General features: G+C 34.9%; 1 protein-coding gene across 1 annotated transcript in view; it reads left to right on the top strand.

Moving 5' to 3' along the window:
* Positions 1–209: 209 nt before the first annotated feature.
* The window catches only part of LOC121384338 (chromatin assembly factor 1 subunit A-like), a 30,929-nt gene continuing 12,235 nt past the window's right edge, over positions 210–18,903 (top strand). Inside the window, exons 1-10 of the mRNA XM_041514689.1 lie at positions 210–354; positions 5,232–5,294; positions 5,639–7,150; positions 10,354–10,529; positions 12,211–12,336; positions 13,255–13,364; positions 13,950–14,031; positions 15,525–15,599; positions 16,779–16,907; positions 17,228–17,304. Coding sequence (XP_041370623.1) covers positions 315–354; positions 5,232–5,294; positions 5,639–7,150; positions 10,354–10,529; positions 12,211–12,336; positions 13,255–13,364; positions 13,950–14,031; positions 15,525–15,599; positions 16,779–16,907; positions 17,228–17,304 — 2,390 coding nt within the window. The 5' untranslated portion in view covers positions 210–314. The remainder of the gene's footprint in view (positions 355–5,231; positions 5,295–5,638; positions 7,151–10,353; positions 10,530–12,210; positions 12,337–13,254; positions 13,365–13,949; positions 14,032–15,524; positions 15,600–16,778; positions 16,908–17,227; positions 17,305–18,903) is intronic.

The following is an 18,903-nucleotide window of genomic DNA, read 5'->3' as shown; positions in this document are numbered from 1 at the left end:
GAACATTGACTTTTTATTTTTTTTAAAGTGTTTGTTTTCTGGGAAAATAATAATTATTAGAATTTTTTTTACATTTGAATTATATAATTGTTTTATATTAGAATATTGTAATTGTCTGTCACCCAATTTAAACCAATCACATTATTTACCAAATTCACTCCGTTTGTAAAGGCGCCAGGGTCATACGACGCCTTCGCGCCAAATTCGAAGATAGTGTGTAAATTAGTGTAACACAAAATTTATATTTTTGGGGGGTAATTAATTATTTACAGACCAAAGAATATATTTTATATGACCAAAGGGTAAACTAAAATATGGCCAAGACAGCAGATCGTATCAAAAGTAATATTTTAGGTGAGTTTGGGTTAAAAAATCCGCGATCAGTAAAAGTAAAAAAGTTATTCAAGTCTATTGTGACTGTCACTGGTCACTGTCGATATTCCTTTGCCAAGGCGTTGGCTTTGTAAAGGTTTAACTCTTTTTAAACCGCCAATTTTTTTTTTTACAGTCAATGTCTGAACAAAACTGCTGTAAAACGATCGTATAAGAGATTTTGGTGTCCTACTAAAGTCTAAACGCCTAGGTTTTGAATGGCAGTCTGTCACTGTCTGAAAAATATAGTTTATTCGTTTGCTTATATGGCAAGGCCAATGACACCCTGGCTGTAACGATTTCTGCCTGAAAAATATAATTATATCATTTAAACACTGGCATATTTCACTATTATCATGAGTGTACCAGTTTCAGTGAGCATAATCATTCGGTTCTAAAGCATATCAATATTGATAAACAGACAGTTGTTATTCAAATACCTACCTTTTTATTAGTATTTCTGCACTTCACACGAGCACTAAACTTGCTGCTAAGTAGCTAAGTTTACTGCATGTGCGTCAAAAACTAGCATGCACCAGCAGTAAATATTGTTAACTACGTAACCTGTTTTGGTGAGACCTAATTTTACAGCAGAATGTCCATCATTGATAGGACTAAGTATAAAGGTTACGGATATATTTCCTAATTTGCTTGAGGTTTTCCGAATGACCTGTTTTTTAATTTTGGAACGTCTCGTGTGGTTTTGTTATCGGCCGAGATGAATTGAATGTCTGGGAAGGACTTTCCTATGACACTGTCGCTAACCCTAACTATTTGTTATAAGTATTTATAATGTTCTTTATACGTGACAGTGCCAAAGGAAAGTCCTACCGTCGCCTGTTTCATAGTTTGATCATTCGTTCTTGTGTTTTCTTTTGTTGATTTAATATTTTTTATTATTATTATACTTGTGTCAAACATTTATTAAACGATGTATTGTAACATAAAACAGTTGCTCTGACAATGTGAATAAGATTTAGGCCTCAATTGATTTTCGGGTATTGTAAATTTTAAGCCTACGCATGGCCCGCTGAGGGCCATTCCATGGTATTTGGTCCATGGATGTGGAAATTTCAAAATGATCTGTTAAACTAGGTTTTTATTTTAGCCTAAAGTTAACACCCTTAAGCACATACAAATATACTTTTATCGCCAATATACTTTTGTTTTAATGGTTTTAATGATGGTTTTATTTGAAACAATATTTTTTGTAAGCAAGGACGTGAAATTTGTTTTTTGGTAATATTTCATTACTGTTATGTCAAATTTAAAAATTAGGTATCAGGACATCATATCTAAAATATACTGCATATAAAAATACTACTTTCCCTTCTTTCATATCATAATTAGTATCTTAAATTATTTTTCAAAATATTTAATGTCACGTCCTGGCTGATTTGACATATAAAAGTTAGTTTTATTTAAATACTCTTTTTCAGAAATAAAAATGCCTTTTAATTCTCCTTCTTCTCAATGTTCCAAGTATAAATAAAAGGTATAATGATGACTGGTTGTATTAAATGATTAAAATAACCACCTCAAACTTTGAGCCAGGATGTGACATTGAGCCAGGACGTGACATTGAGCCAGGACGTGACATTCAAGATGGCATGTTAAATTGAGTAAAGATTAAAAATGTATTAAATTTCTCTATATAGAGAAATTGGCAAAACTGACTAGATAATGCGCATGTACCTAAAATAAATTACTTTTATTTTCAATATTTTTGCTCTCAGCATCAAGAATCGGAAACTGAGAAACTGGATGTATCATGTTCGAGGGAGCATGTTCAAGTATTTAACATAGATTCATGTAGATACAAAAATACTATTATCAATTAATTCTATGCTTCTATGTTTTGACCAAATAATGAATTATTGATAATCCACCAATTTAAAGAATATTGTATTATACCAAATGTTCCATTTTGTGAAATCCAAACTGGTGTACACGTACAATAAATATTGTGTCAAAGATTTGTTCAAATACAATGTGCTGCTAAAATCTAAAGTTTATTTCTTGACAGATACAGGTATTCAAACATGAATTAGAATATATAAACCAACATTCCTCCAGTGAAGGATGTAATTGATAAAGATACATGTTGATCATAACACTTGGGTTGGGGGAATTCAAATCAATTGTGTCATTGAGATTTTTGATATTGTCAACCATCAACAGTTTATATTAATATGCATTGTTGATAGTTTGGCCTATCAGATAATGATGAACAGAAAGAAGAAACTGTCCAAAAACTATAATTTCTGTACTGATTGAGATTCATATTTTGAATTCCAATTAAATCAGATGATCATAAACATACCAACAAAAGGCAAAATATAATAATATATTAATTCTAAAATATATGGTGAATTGCAAACAAACATTCTACAGAATTAAATGTCTGGCCTATCATAAACTTATTCAGTATTATTGACAGTGCATAGATCTATCTCAATGCATGTTAAAAATGTTTTTAATTAAACATCAAAAAATTAAATTAAAATTTTAAAATAATAAAGTTGAAAAACAAATTTTGTTGTGCACTGAGGTGAACATTCATAGAAAGAACTATAAATGAAGCTGTACTGATGCAGGACCTGTCATTTATGAGAAATGTAGCTATATTTGTACAATCAATGTTCGAGCTAAATGCAAAAGTTGATGCCGCAGCCAACGGAAAAGTTATACCTATTCTTCATCTTTTTAGTTTGTACATGTACTGTAAAGGTAAGATAAAAATCACCAGACTTAGCAACATCAGGATAAACAGTGTTGTTGACAGTATGGTCACTGGTTATAAAAGTATATTATATATATGAATATTATATGAGAACTTTTTTGCACAACGATAGTTCAATTAATTAGGATTTTATGCACTTATTTTGATGATAAAAACACTTAAAACAAGTAAATATCATTGATTTCATAAACTAACACTGTTTCATTAGTAGTATTTGATATACATATCATTTATTAGTTGTATAAGTGAACTGGACAAAAAGTCACGTCCTGGCTCGTCACGTCCTGGCTCGTACTAAAAATTTTAAAAGTAAATATTACATCATAAAGAATATTTTTTTAGTAAATTGCTATACAGCATTTAGAAATAGACTGGATATTGTGTTAAACAGTGTATTTTAATAAGCAAACATTCTATCAGGAGAGCAGAGTTTGGGAATTTACTGCAGTGTTAAAAAAGTGATGTCCATTTTCGTCACGTCCTGGCACATTTTACTTTTCACTTTATAAGTAATTTTGTTTTTACAAAAACAAAATTAGGCCTGACATGCTTATACTTCTATATGTAATGATTCTATAAATGATAAAACTGCATTTCCATTTAAAAATGATTTTCAGTGAAGGAGATCATAAGAGTCCGAATGTCATGTCTTAAATAATTACCATGGAATGGCCCCTGAATGTATTTGAAAGTGGGCATGGGGGCACTGTTGGTGTGATGTTCTGGGGGATAAAAATAAATGTGCATTTGAAGGTTCCAGTGTTCTTGCTGCTCCATTTAAGCGGGGCGGCCCGCCCTGCTATTGCATTTTGCCGCCCTCCTTTCACTTTCTCCGCCCTCCTTTATTTTTCTGCGTCCCTCTTTATTTTTCAGCACCTATCTCCGCTATTTCCAAATGCACACTTTTTTCCACACATAAAAAACCCCAACGATCAACATGCACACTGGACATCAAAGGAAACAAGCCGCGTTGTGTACGAAAAAGCAACTGACGAAACATTTACGACAGTTACCGTAACATAATTTAATAGTATTTTTAACAGCCTCTATTTTGTCCCATACCTGTATCCATTTGTATGTTTAATACAAACAATAAAAGTTATATTTTATTTGAGCAATGAAAACATTTAAACAAAATTATGGATTCGGCAATCTCCGACTGAAGACCCCCCACTTATTTGGCGCCAAATTTGTCACGTAATCAGAATGGTCACTCTATTTTTTGTTTCCACTAACTGTCGTCTGATATTTTGTCCTCAGTTACAGATATAATTGATTGTAACTGATGATTTTTACTTTCTGTCATTTCTGTCATTCTGTTTATTCAACAGTTTTTATAACATATAAACTTTTAATTCTGGGGGGATATCACCGCTTATAAAATCAACGGAAGTGGTAGTGTTTAGCATTAAAATCATTCATCTTGGGTGCCAAATAATATATACACCACCACTACAAAAATGAAACTACTTTTTATCAGTTGACGATAATATTTTATCACAGTGATCGATTCATTCGATGAAGATGGGAATAACCAAAAAATGTTTTCGACATTAGGGGATCACACAAATTAATGTCTATTTAGTTTTTCGTATATCTTGAAATCTTTATTAAAATAATAATATTAAAACTGATTGGTTCAGCAAAACTGGAACTGCCAGTGAATATCAGACCGATAACATCTTCGGTTCAATCAAAAGACTAGTCTGCTTGTATTTCGTATAAACTTTTTGTAATCAAAATAAGGAGTATGTCTTTGCACAAAGTCTATCAACACTAAACAACATAGTAACCACCAAGCTCTCACCCTCACCCCCCACCCCCCCATTTATTATTAATTTTTTTTTTTTTTTTTTGAAGGGTGTGGTGCTGTGTGGCCGCCCTCCTTTAATTTTCACCTAGCGAGAACACTGGGTTCGAATCTGTTACAAGGTTCGGAGGCATGCACCTCAGAGAAAAAAGAAATAAACCGCACATGATGAAGGGAGGTTTGGGATAGTGGAACATTTTCTGAAAAAATTGTGTGTGTACCACAACCTAGCCTGTGGGTTAGCAATAAATTTTAGAAAGATAATAAATTCTCTAATCCCAAATGCCATATTTTTTGTATTTTCAGAAAAAGACCCCATCATATTAATTGAAAAAGATGAGTTGCCACCAACAAAGAAATTAAAACAAGGTACAAAGAAGGCATAAAAAAGTGATTTAAACCATTATTAACTGCCACGTCTAGAAGAAGAAAAAATCTGTTTTTAATGTAAGATTAAAGGGACTGTTCTAAGTTTTGAAATTTACAGCAAGCTTAGGTTAGTTATCATTCCAGCCAGTGCTTCACAAATGGTATAACAATGTTTGTGGTATGTACTATCCTGTCTGTAGGGTAGTGCATATATAAAAGATCACTTGCTACTAATTAAGAAGAGTAAGTTGTGGATCGGCAGCCATATAATCATAATTAAAATTGTTGAGTTTGTTGTTAAATAAAACATTTCTTTCTTTCATTCATTTCTTTTTAATTTACAGCAAGGTTACCATTTCATCCAGTTGATTCAAAAGTGCAGATGTCGAAGAATTTGTCACCACAGGCTTCCAAAAAAAGAAAATTATCTGACCCGGAGTCGCCAAGTGCCAAGACTCCAAAAATCATCAACAAATCGTTAATAGATAAACCAAAGCATGATAAGCACACTACTGACAAAGTGGCAAATAAAAGTTTGTTGGAGAAGGGAAAACGTGACACAGTTAACTCAGACAAACATCATTATATTTTGATTGATGATAAAAATGATAATGAGGTGAGTTCGAGCTCAGAGGCAGACAACCAGCCTCTGTTGATAGCCAACAAGAGACGGGCCAGTGAAACAAACCTTTTGGAACGGTTTGTTAAAAAGTCGCCGCAGGAGGAGATTTCGTCTACAAATGAAGTGATTGATTGTACCGATTCCGACGAAGACAGAGTAGTGGTCGTTTCAAGTACGAAAGAAACATCTTCAACTGGTGATCTCTTGATTTTGGATAAACCGGTTGATTCCGATAAGATTGACAAAGTTGTCAAATTAAATTCTGTTATTAAAATTCCTCATTTGAAAGAATCTGGAGATAAAAGTGAGTTGAGTGAGTGTGTGGAAGATCCTGGTCTTCACTTAGAGAAGATCGGTGGCTCAGGGGCATCTACTGCTGTCCCGGCTCAATCTGGAAATGTACAGACTGATGAGTCTGTTTCTGATCAGTCATCTAAAAAGCTTGTTAAATCTTGTACAAAAGATATTACGGAAGAAACCAGTACCGTTACAGCTACTGTCGTAAATACTGACATTGAAACTGGTAAAACTGAGCAGCCATGCAAAGACCCTGTTACACCGTGTACGAGATATGTTACGGAAGAAACCAATTCCATTACAGCTGCTGTTGTGAGTGCCGGCATCGAAGGGGATAAAACTGAGCAACCCTATAAAGACCATGTTACACCGTGCTCAGATGTGGTTACAAAACCAGTCAGTACCGTTACTATTTTGAATGCTAATGACAAAACCTGTAAAAGTGATCTCTCCTGTAAGAAATCTGTTACGCCTTGTTCAGGTCTTGCTACAGAGCAGCTCAGTACACTTGGCACTGCAGTTTCAGCTACTGTAAATACAGGCATCAAAAATTGTGAAAGTCGTCAGTCATGTAAAAGCCTTGTTAAGCCTTGTACAGATCTTGCAGAATCGCTCAGTACAGTTACAACTGCAGTTTCCGTTTCTTCAGATACTGCAATCAAAATCTGTGAAACTGAACAACCATGCAAGAAGCTTGTTAGTAATGATACTACTTGCTCAGATGTTAATACGGAACAGATTTGTGGTGTTGAAATGGCCAGTTCAGAATCTGTAAGTACCGTAGTGGAAACAACTATAGACAAAAACTGCCAGAATTCAACCGAGAAGACGAAAGAACCCAAGATTCCTGACTGCGTTCCCAGCACTTCAGCTGATCAAAACGTTTCATGTGTCGAGACACATGATGATATAATATGCATGAAGGATGATAAAGAAGGTTTGATTTTATTTAACATTAATGTTATACATGTATATACAGGGGACATTTTGTTTTCAAAATCTTTATTTTTATGCAACAGTATTAATAAACTTTTTAAATGAAAATATGTTAGAAAAAGTTATAAACCTGTACCCCACTCAACATGGTTTTTGTTAGAAATTAGAAAAGGTTAATAACAATTTCAAAGGATAGTAAAATGTTCAAATGCAATCAAATGGATTTCTAGTCAACTGAATATTTTTTAGAAGTACTGTTTGATGTTTTATAACTGAAGTGATCTCTGAAATTTGCACAGCGAATCGCGATGTGATACTGAACTGCATGTTCCCTGACTACTCAAATAAAATTATTGTTTGACACCCAATAACCATTTGATTGAATTTGAACATTTTATCATCAAACAAGTGTTGCAACTTACCTCCTTTGTTTTGAACAATGTTTAAAAAAAGTCACGTTTTTGTGGGATTTTAGAGCAAACAATCAATAAATTCGGGCTTGCTTGTGTGGCACAGTGCATTTGTGGCCAGATTCTTCATATTTATGGCAGGGCTAGCTCTGGCACTCACCAAATTCGCCAATTGCGAAATGTAAAAACAATTTGTTAATTTTATTTTAATTTGGTGAAATGATTTTATGTAATAATTGAAATTTTGTTACAAAAAAATGGATATTTATAAAATTTGGTAGTCTAATAGATAATTTGGCGAAATTTTCTGCTGACCCAGAGCTAGCCCTGTATGGCCATTATTCTCAATCACTATTTTGCTAACAATCAGGTGGGTTTTAAAAAAAACCCCAACAACTACGATTCATATCCTATTATTCTGCAGGGCATAAAATTTGGCACGAACGATTTTGTCGTTTGTCTGTCGGTTATGCAAAACCAATATCGACACGAACGACGGATCGTTCGTGCAAAAACTATAATCGCTCGTCAGAAAAGGTAAACTGACGTGTTTTGGCTAATATAACTTGGCATTCCACAACATACAGACATCAAAACAGTGCAATAAAATATTCTGTATTGCACATGTGCAATCTGGACCGGAACGTTTATTTGGGGAATGCCCTTTTTGTTTTTTTTACATCATATCGGCTTTTGGTTTACAAATGACGTCACGACTTATTAAGAGCTGTATTCATAACGTCTGGTACGTTACGCTAAAACTGAGCTCGTGAAAGGAGCATTGAACAGCAGTTTACGATACATTGTTGATATATATACTCAACCAAAAAAGTATTGCAGTATTGCATTTTTGATCATAATGTATACATTTTGCAATTTTGAAAGAAATGCAAGTAATCACTGTGTTTACCCCAGCATACTGTTCGATTGTCAATCAGTTTTTTCTGGAAAGTTTTCCTCTTCCTGTCTTTGCTCGTGCACAGTCTGAAAATGTTGTGTGCGCACATAACATGAAAATCACGTGGAATGATTAAGCATAAGCTTTGATTTTCAACTGGCAGACCTGTATCTAATGTGAAACGAAAGAAAATTGTGTGAAAATTGCCATGGGACTCTGAGGTCCATCAATGTCCGAAAACCAATGCCATGAGGCCATTGGTAGACTTGCTGCTGGTGAAAGTGTTAGGAACGTTGCTCGTCACTTTAATGTCCACCCGACGACAATACTGCGTCTACGGTATCGTTTGCAACAAACTGGAGCAGTAAAAGACAGACGTCGCTTCGGTTGGCCACGTGCGACAACGCAAAGAGAGGACCAGTATTTATTGACGTCATCATGCCGCCATAGATTCCAAGGTGCTCCCAAGTTGGCGGCCGACTTACAACTTACGACTGGCTACTGGCACAATGGTTCACCCTCAAACTGTTCGAAATCGACTTCATGACGCTGGTTTAAGAGCTCGTCGCCCTGTAGTAGGGGTTCCATTAACACGACGTCATGTCGCAGAACGCTTGAGGTGGGCCAGGATTCATCAGCAGTGGCGTCTTAGACAGTGGAACGAAGTCTTGTTCACAGATGAATCCCGATTCTGTCTAGAGTTTGCGGATGGTAGACTAAGAGCAAGTTCTGTACATTTATTTACTTTTTGACACCTGTGTGGTTACGTTGAAATATATGCATTAATTCTGAAACATGTATTGTAAAAGAAAACAAGTACAACCCTTGCTAAATCAATTTATTAAAATATGACATACACAGTGTGGTTACGTTGAAATATATGCATTAATTCTGAAACATGTATTGTAATGAAAACAAGTACAACCCTTGCTAAATCAATTTATTAAAATATGACATACACAGCAAAGAAAATAGTACGTTTAATAAGGGACTTTAAAATAACGAAGTGGAAATTAGAACATGATGAAACACTGAGTTACAGCATCGATTGGATCGATCGAGGATTCGCAGAACTTCGGGTCTTTCCGTTCAGACCCGGAAGCTCAAAGCTTCCGGGAAATCCCTGTTTCGTTCAGACTATTATTTGGTGCCAACAAGTACTCCCCTGTAACAGAACCGATGGGGTAGTGTGCTGAAATGTAAATGGTAGCTTTCAAGTTAGTCACAGCATACCAAATAATAATAATAATTTAGTATTTATGATAAGAATTTGAAGAAAAGCTACGAAAATCGCCCATCTTAGATTCTCATTTGATTATCGTTGCCGGTTAACCTTTTCATTTGTATCTGAACCACTGGAGAAAATTGTTTGTGCAAACACAAAAAGCACACGAACGACATATCGTTTGTCTGAAAGAATCCAATGTTATGCCCTGATTCTAGGATTTTCATTGTTGGTAAAAAAAAAAGCCAAATTTATTATCGCTTTAGTGGTCACAGTTGTTAGCAAGTCTTCAAAATGAACGCAATGTTATGCAGTATCCTAATGGTTAAACCATTAAATAATTTGTCATATATTCTGCAGACCTGGGGCCCATTTCACTAAACATCGTAGGTTTACATCTGCTACTAGCAGTTACACCATTCGTGCGTTTACACATGTTTGTCGTCTATTTCACGCAGAAAATTACATCATTACGGAAGCTGGAGTATTTTAAGGACAAGAAGAATTAAATGTGTTTTTCAAACTATGAGCCCTGTACCCAATTCTGCTGCACTTACCCATGTTTTAAATAGACCATGTTAGATCCACTTTATTGCTACATCCGTCCTCTCTACCATTTTAAAATCGGGAATACCCCCATGTTAATAATGCTATAATCTTCTATATTACAGATGACCAGTCTGATGTAGATTGCCCTGATGAAAGTTTATTGGATTCCTCGGGATGCACTTCAGCTAAGAGTGATGAGTCATTCAGCGAGACAACACTTTCCACCTCTACAACTAGCATAAAACAGAGTCCGAAACTTGTAACCTCCACACCTAAAAACAAACCAAGGAGTCGCAAAGTAATTAAAAACAATACCAGATATATATTTTGTGTGATAGTGGTTACCTAAGCTTATATCAGACTTCTAAAAATAGCCAGCCATATGGTCATTTCATCCACTGTTGTAACTTTTGCTCTGGCTTTATTTTTATGGTGTAGACAGTACTAGTCCAGTTGCCAATTATGAGTTAAAATTCCGATGACAAGTTTAAAAAAAATATAACCACCAGTTTGACAGATGACCTCATTTTTCTGACTGACTGTTCACATTTATTTGACATTTAATCTAGACGCTTCTAAGCAGCAGCTTTATTTCAACTATCTAGTTTTATTTTTACTTTCAATTATTATTTTTATCCATTTAAATTAGTACAACTATAAAGCAAATAAAAGTTGCAATTAAGAATATATGTTAAAAAAAGACATGTTCCAACGAATGGACATTTGAAGTTTTATTATTGCTTTTTACTTTGAATTAATTTTTTTTTTTATCCATTTAAATTAGTACAACTTTAAAGCAAATAAAAGTTGCAATTAAGAATATATATTAAAAAAAAGACATGTTCCAACAAATGGACATTTGAAGTTTTATTATTGCAATATTATATTCAGCTGAATTAGTAGATGTCAAAATGCCATTGTAGAGGGGGTATGGGGTATAGCTACTACCAACCGCTCTGTTTAGTTTTTCTTCCATTTTGTACCAATCGAAGTGGTAGACTTGTGGCTTATATAGTGGCTTCTATTATATCGAGAGGGTACGCCACCCTGCCCCTGCTTGATTGCTGTATACTAATTTGCAGTTACCCTCTCTTTTGGGTCTGACTGGTTCCAGCATTCGAAATAAGTACTTGTCTGTTTATCCTGACAAGTGAAAATTTACTCTGATTAACAAACTGTGCCTTAGTAGTGGTCCTGTTAACAAGTACAAACTTATAATGCTGTTTCGTTTTCACCAATAAAAAATATTGTCCATGCAGTTATTTAAAATATTGGTGGACAAGTAGATTTCTAGATGTACTTATCTGGCTGACTAATGAAAAAGTACGCTTATTTCTTTCACTACCTGATTTTTCTTAAGTGCAGGAATGTTATAAGACGTGGCTATGGAGTACACTAGATTTTTCTGCTAAAGGAGTTTTGCATACAACTGTATTGTTTTTGTGTTAAGTTTGATTATTTTGTACACAGTATTTATTACAGTAACTCAGGGCCTCTAGAATTTTTATAAACTCCACTAGCCATGGGAACAGTGATTTTAAAAATGTACTAGCTACGGTTAAAAATTCACTAGCCCTACTTTATTTTAAGTTAACACAATTTTACTAAATAATAGTACCGGTAATAATCAGATATGCCACCTAAAGAGGGAGATAGAGCTTAAAAACACTAACATTGGGGGTTGGGTGTGGCAGGATATTCATATTTACAAAGTAGACTTAACTGCAATATTTGACCCTCTTTTTTTCACTAGCCGTTGGGCATGACAATAGTAGTTATTTACTAGCCCAGCATTGAATATCACTAGCCATGGGAGTGGGGCTACCATAATCTAGAAGCCCTTAGTAACTGGTGAAATAAAAAGCTCTGTGACTTATGTTTGTTGATAAAGACATTTCTTTAACATAGATAAAGACATTTCTTTAACATAGATAAAGACATTACGTTTCTATGCTAACTCATCTCATTTTGATTGGCAGATATCTGACTTTCGTAAACAAGAACGTGAGGCAGCTCGTCTCGAAAAACTTCAGAAACGTGAAAAAGAACGGTTAGAAAAGATCAAAATGAAGGAAGCAGAAAAAGCACAAAAAGAAGAAGAAAAGGTTTGAGAAAAACCGTTTTTGGTAACAGATTTTTATCTGGGTAATTGATTGTCTGTGTACATAAATTCTATTGGTGTAATGTAATCACTTACATTGAGCTTGGTTATCTTCCAAAGAGTGCCACTTTTCATTCGGTAACAGTTCCGATTCGCAGTCTGCATGAATTTAAAGTTACTTAACTGATAAATTATCACAAAAACGGTTTGTGTGAAATATTGTGCCATGTGTTCGGGTAGATATTGTATACTTAGCTGAAGTGTATTCACCTTCTCAAAATCATTATTTTATAGAAAGAAGAAAGGAATGTTTTATTTAATGTGGGGCAAACTTTAGCTCAGTCAGTTGAGTGTTTGCCCGAAGTGCTTGCATTGCAGAATCAAACCACCTCAGTGGATTCATTCAACTGACTGGGGTTTTTTCTCATTCCGTCCAGTGCACCACAACTGGCCATGATATGTACTTTCCTATCTGGGAAAGTGCATATAAAAGATCCCTTTCTGCTAATGAAAAAATATAGCGGATTTCCTCTAATGACTACAACTCATTACCAAATGTTTGACATTCAATAGCCAATGATTAATTAATCAATGTGCTCTTGTGGTGTCCTTAAATAAAGCAAACTTTTTAAACATTTATTATTTAACAATGTTGGTACCAGTGGGGATCGATCCTAGACTGACCATTCATCAGACATCACATTGCCACCGGGCTTCATCGTCATTTTGCAATTAAATTTGTAAGTCGGGGTCAGGAGTGTTTTTGATCGGAATTTTATGAATCAATTTGTTGCCTCCGTGTATAAGCCGACTTCATTTTGGAAAGTATTTCTAGACTTCAAAAGTCGGCTAATACACGGTAATAGTTGATGATCAGTATGCTCTAGTGGTGTCGTTCAACAAAACAATATTTTTTTTTTAGATGAAAAAGAATAAAGAACGCTTGGAAAAGAAAGCGCAAATGGAACAAGAAAGATTGGAGAAGATTCAACAAAAGGAGGAAGAGAAGAAGAAAAAACAAGAAATGTTAGAGTGAGTGTAACAATAGTGATGACGTAATCTGTTATTAGAGTGTCTAATCCTTGACACTTTTAGGGTACGTATACCACCAAAACATATCCCATAGATGACAATAGTAACATGTGGCTAAAACTATCACCTGCAGCATATCAATCATCATATACACCATGGATAATCATATAAATACTACCATACCTCACCCTTAGTGAATCAGAAAAAATTGGGGTCAGGCTGCTCATTTCAGAGATAATGAGTAGCGTCTGACTACCCTAGTTCCGCAAACAATTTGAATACTTTTTTTTTTACACAGGTACCCCATACATGTTTCAAGCACAAGGCTACTTGACACAGTGGCACTAGATGAAGTAAAAGTACATGCATGTTTTGCCCAGATGAAACTAATTTTTTTTACAACCAACACTCGCATATATCACCAATCCTGGTTGGGTGCACCTCGAACCTTTATCCAATCGGAAGTTATTGGTTTAGTACTACCTATAAGGTCTAGCATGTAACCTTCCTATTCCTACCTGTCTAATCCCTTGTTTTTTTGTTGTTTTAGGGTTCTTTTGATAATGTACCAATTGAATATTTTAGTGCTAAGGTTGAAGAAAAGAGGAAGAAAGAAGAAGAAAAGAGGCTAAAAGATGAAGAACGACAGAAAGAAGAAGAAGAAAAAGTATTGATTATTAATTATCGTTTGAAATCTAATTTATATTGTTGTTTGCTTATTTCCTTATAAAATAAAATTTGTCAATGCCATACTAATAGTAACTTAAAACTGCTATATTTTAAATCTTTTAGGACGTGGAATAGATCATAAACTTTTGTTTTCTTCCCGAGATGTGTCTGTCTGATAATTTTTCAGACCTCCTTCACATTCAAATGGAGTTTTAGTTAAGTTCTCACTTCATGGCAGATCAGGATTCCTTTGTCAAACTCTAGAGATTATTTTTACCATGTGTTAAAATGTTGAAATACCTCGAGAAGTAACACATAATGCTTCTTTCTTAGCAAAATGCATTAAAAATGTCTAATAATATTTCATATATTCAAATCATCTCCAATAAGAATATGGATGGGAACTTATCAATTTGTTACTTATGGCAATTTTGAAATGATGTTACCATAGGCAAAATGCTCACCTATTGCAATTTTTAGCCAATAATTCTCACATCAGATATAAAACCATTGCCATTGTTAAGTTTGAGCACTGTAAAGTTTGATGACATAACTGTTTTCAGTGTTTTTGTGCTAATAGCCTTAAAGGGACACGCCCTAGTTACGGCTAGTTGTTAACCATTACAGCGTTGTTTTTCGCTATTAAACCCATTTTTTCACAAATAAAATTGCACTTGACTTACATTTTATTATTTAGAATACACATTTCCATTCACCTGAAGTGCTTTTTGGTAATCCTGGTAATTCTGATGTTTGTAAAACCACGAAATGCATTTTTTGTATTTCTTAAAAACCGCGTGCACTCGAGAAAAAAACGTTAAGCAAGCGAGGTCCAATCTATTTTTAGAGGGAATCTTCCTGTGTAAACGTCACAGACGTTGGTATACCACGTGACCGTTATCATTTTGGTTCGGTTTGTTTTCTCGTGCACGGTTCGCGCAATCAACATCCGATTTGTTGTCGTTTGCTTGTTATTCATTTGTGAAATTTGTCTTCAGTTTGTGAACATTTTCAGTAACAATAAAGTTCAGACAAGTAAGTGTCTCAATACCAAACGTTACAAACCCTTAAAACCAATAATTTTGCTGTCTTACAATATCTGGAGAGGGGATACAACCAGGACAGAACAGTTGGAACATGTCCAGGAGAGGTGAAAGGAACGCACCCCAAGTCTGTGCGCACTCTGTGAAATTTGTCGTGACGTAGGCATTGTTGTGCTTCGAGCGACATCTACAGGTGACATCAGAATACTAACTTTGAAAATTATTTCAAGCAATTGGGACATGGGGATTCCCATGGTATTTATCGATATAAAACCTGCTTTTTCACTCCATTTGATAAAAACGTGATCTAAGTGTGTTACAGGTTTGTAGATTAACCAAATTATAATTTATTTTCGCTGGATGGAACTAGGGCGTGTGGCTTTAACTGATTTAATTTCCTATTACTATTACTTAATGCATTACATTTTGAGGTTGTTTCACGTTTCAGATAAAAAAGAAGCAGAAGGCACAACAGGCTTTTTCCAGTTTTTTTTTTATTAAGCAGAAAGCTGTCACATCAAAGGTAAATTACTTGTAATGTCTTCTGAATTATATAGTCAGAACCAGTTTAGAGAAACAGAACATTTTAATGCAATGAACGTTATCATGACAAACACAATCATAGATTATCATTAATCTCCTACTGGTCCAACAGGAGAGTGCTATAGGTTTCGTTTTCATCCTTCTGTCAAGGCTTTCTGTCTGCCTGTCTGTCCCTCATATACTTTTCCAGACGTTTTTCTGCAATGGCTCAGGATACTGACCTGAAATTTTATATATATATATAGAGGATTCGTCAAGTGTTTTTTAATATAGAAAATATCAACTGAGTCCATGTTAATATGAAAATTTGTTGGACCCGGTAGGGACATGTATTGCTTTAACAGTACTCTCAGAATGCTTGTTGTATAATGATAAGCACACCTCATATTTTTCATTGAATTTGTATTTCCCAGTAGGCATGCGTAAGCTGTCTAGGATCTATTTCCCATTGGTGGGTCCGTTGGGCTATTTTTCGTTCCAGCCAGTGCACCACGACTGGTATATCAGGCCATTGTATGTGCTATCCTGTCTGTGGGATGGTACATATAAACGATCCCTTGTTACTGATGAAGAAATGTAGCAGGCTTCCTCTCTAAGACTATATGTCAAAATTAGCAAATGTTTGACATCCAATAGCTAATGATAATAAATCAGTGTGCTCTAGTGGTGTCGTTAAATAAAACAAATTAAACTGTTTTTTCAAACAGGCTTGTCATATAAAACTGGCAATGACACTTTACTAGCTGTTGTGACTTGTGAAGCTGCTTGGGTTGGGTTTTTTAAAGTAAAAGGTTCTAACTTAATTACAGATTATTATATTTACAATAAGCTGCTTCATACTTTGAATTAACAATATTGTATTGTTTGAGTCATTCAACAGTAACAAAACTACAATAGGATTCATGCATTTTGGAATTTTATCAGATTATTGTTTAAAATTCTTCCTTTTAAAAAAAAGGGAAAAGAATGGTCTTGTTGCTAAAACCAAAATAATTGAGAAATTTATGTTAACATCGTCATCAGTGGGAATTGGTTTTGTGTAGAGCCACCATGCACGAAAAATACTTATCTTGTATCTGGTAATCTGTGTGTAGTCGGGACAGACAGCCAAGCAGAGACAACAAAACCAAATATTAAAGATAATATCTTCTATTTTCAGCCCAAAGAAGTGATTTCAAGTTTCTTCATGCCATTTGAAGTGAAGACTGACATGATTTTGGCTCCAGTTCAGCGGAGAAAGATTGGTGAAGAAGAACGTGTACATCTGGATGACTGTCTGCAGTCACAGGTAGCGTAATAACAAATATAGTGTATGACTATCGTTTTGAGCAGTAAGTGTCGGGAAATGTTATGAACTGCTTTTTAAACATGTATCTGATGTGCAAAATATCTACAAAGGTTGGAGGGGTGGGGTTGGGCGGGCCAAAATTTGAACAAAAATTCCAGTTCCAATGTCAAATTTTCAAACTTTTTTTAAATTTAGAATAAAGGAAAATCTGTTTTTATATCTTTAATGTTTTAACAAAAAAACAATGTCAAAAAAACTGCACAAAAAACTTTTTAACTGTGCTACATTTTCAGCAACTTTTACCATGTTGTCTTTTTCAGAATGATGACAAATTATATATTAGTGATATCAAGGAAAAGGGATACAAGCGTGGTTCGGATTCCAGAACAGAATTACCGTGAGCCATTTTGTTTCATTCAGGTTTTTTTTTTTTTTAAATTCATCTAAATATGATCATAGTGCGTCGTTAAATAAACCATTTCCTTCTAAATGTGATCATAAAGGTTTTTTCATTTATCCTGCTAACCTTGCCCTATGATACTTTTTTGAAAGTTAAATTAAAAATATATACTGAATCGCAAAAGAAACATCATTTTCTCCAATGCTAATAAAAATTAAGAAATAATTACTCCTTCATTAGGTTTATTTAACCTTTAGACTACTGGATTAATTTTTAACAAAAACCACGTTGAGTGAGTACAAGTTTATAATTTCTACTCATATATATTCACTTAAATGTTTCATAAATACATGAAATAAAGTTCATATATGAATCGGTAAGTATTATTTTCGTGTCTTTTTTTTGTAATTTTTATTATTTTAGATCGACTAATGGTGATTAAAATTAGGCAAAAAATCTAAAAAGTTGCGTTTACTTACGGGCATTTGTGGCCAGCTGTCCAGTATTTATGTCCATTATTCCCGATAACAGTAGTTTTCTGACCAGAATTGTTTTTAAAACCCGAACTAGATTCATATTGCAATATTTGGTAATTTTCGTTGTTGGTAAAACGATCAAATTTATTATCAAATTAGCTGTTACAATCAGCTATTGATCCCTGAAAATTACCGTGACGTGCCGCCATTGTTGTCAAGCGAAAATACTTGCCGAAAACCACTTTTTGAACTCAAAATTTCAAGGTATTTTCAATTGAAAAAATCAAAACAAAAACCGCCATTTTGAAAAAAAAATCTTTTTTCTTTAATTATATTTCCGTTTCCGGTGAGTGTCATGTGCAAAACGGCGGGAAATATGAATTGGGGAATGCACTGTATACAGTGTACAGTATATCGACTGACGTGACGTCGGGCGAGATATCTCGCCTGCAGTAGTCAGAAGGTTAAGAAACGCATCTCTCCTCATTCTACTACATGTCTTTGTGACACATTGTGACATATCGATTCAAATAAAGCTTGGACAATTCACCGAAACGAACACTCAGTTTAAAAACTAACGTGTGTCGAAGATGCAGTCATTTCTTGGAAATCTCAAAATGCTTGTGCACTGCGTGGTATGTATGGGTATAACTGCAAACTTCGATTGCTAGCCTGTCATTTGTCATTTCGGTATCAACGCCATGCCACGATTATCAAGAAACCAGCGAGAACAAGCTATTGGAAGAATAAGAGCCTGACAGAGTGCACAGATCGTTGCAAATGCATATAACGTCAATGTCAGGACAATCTACCGTCTGCAACATCGGTATAACACCACCAACGACCGCTCGCGCAGTGGTCGTCCCCAAGTCACCCCATCACGTCAAGATCGCTTTATTGTGCGCCAACATCTGCAAGACTGCTTCACCACAACCACTTAGGCGGCTTGCCATACCATTGGAACTCAGCAACGACTCATCGGTGCCGACACGGTCCATTGCCGCTTGGCCTCCAACAATATCCATTGTCGATGTCCTGCTCGCGGCCCTATTCTTACAAACTGGCATCGACAGGAATGACTGCAGTGGGCCACAGCTCGTCAACATTGGCGCTATCAGCA

Source organism: Gigantopelta aegis, chromosome 2, assembly GCF_016097555.1.
Source record: "Gigantopelta aegis isolate Gae_Host chromosome 2, Gae_host_genome, whole genome shotgun sequence".
Lineage (NCBI taxonomy): Eukaryota > Metazoa > Mollusca > Gastropoda > Neomphalida > Peltospiridae > Gigantopelta > Gigantopelta aegis.
The sequence above is the reverse complement of the archived record's forward strand: the minus strand, read 5'-3'. Positions and strand labels throughout refer to the sequence as shown.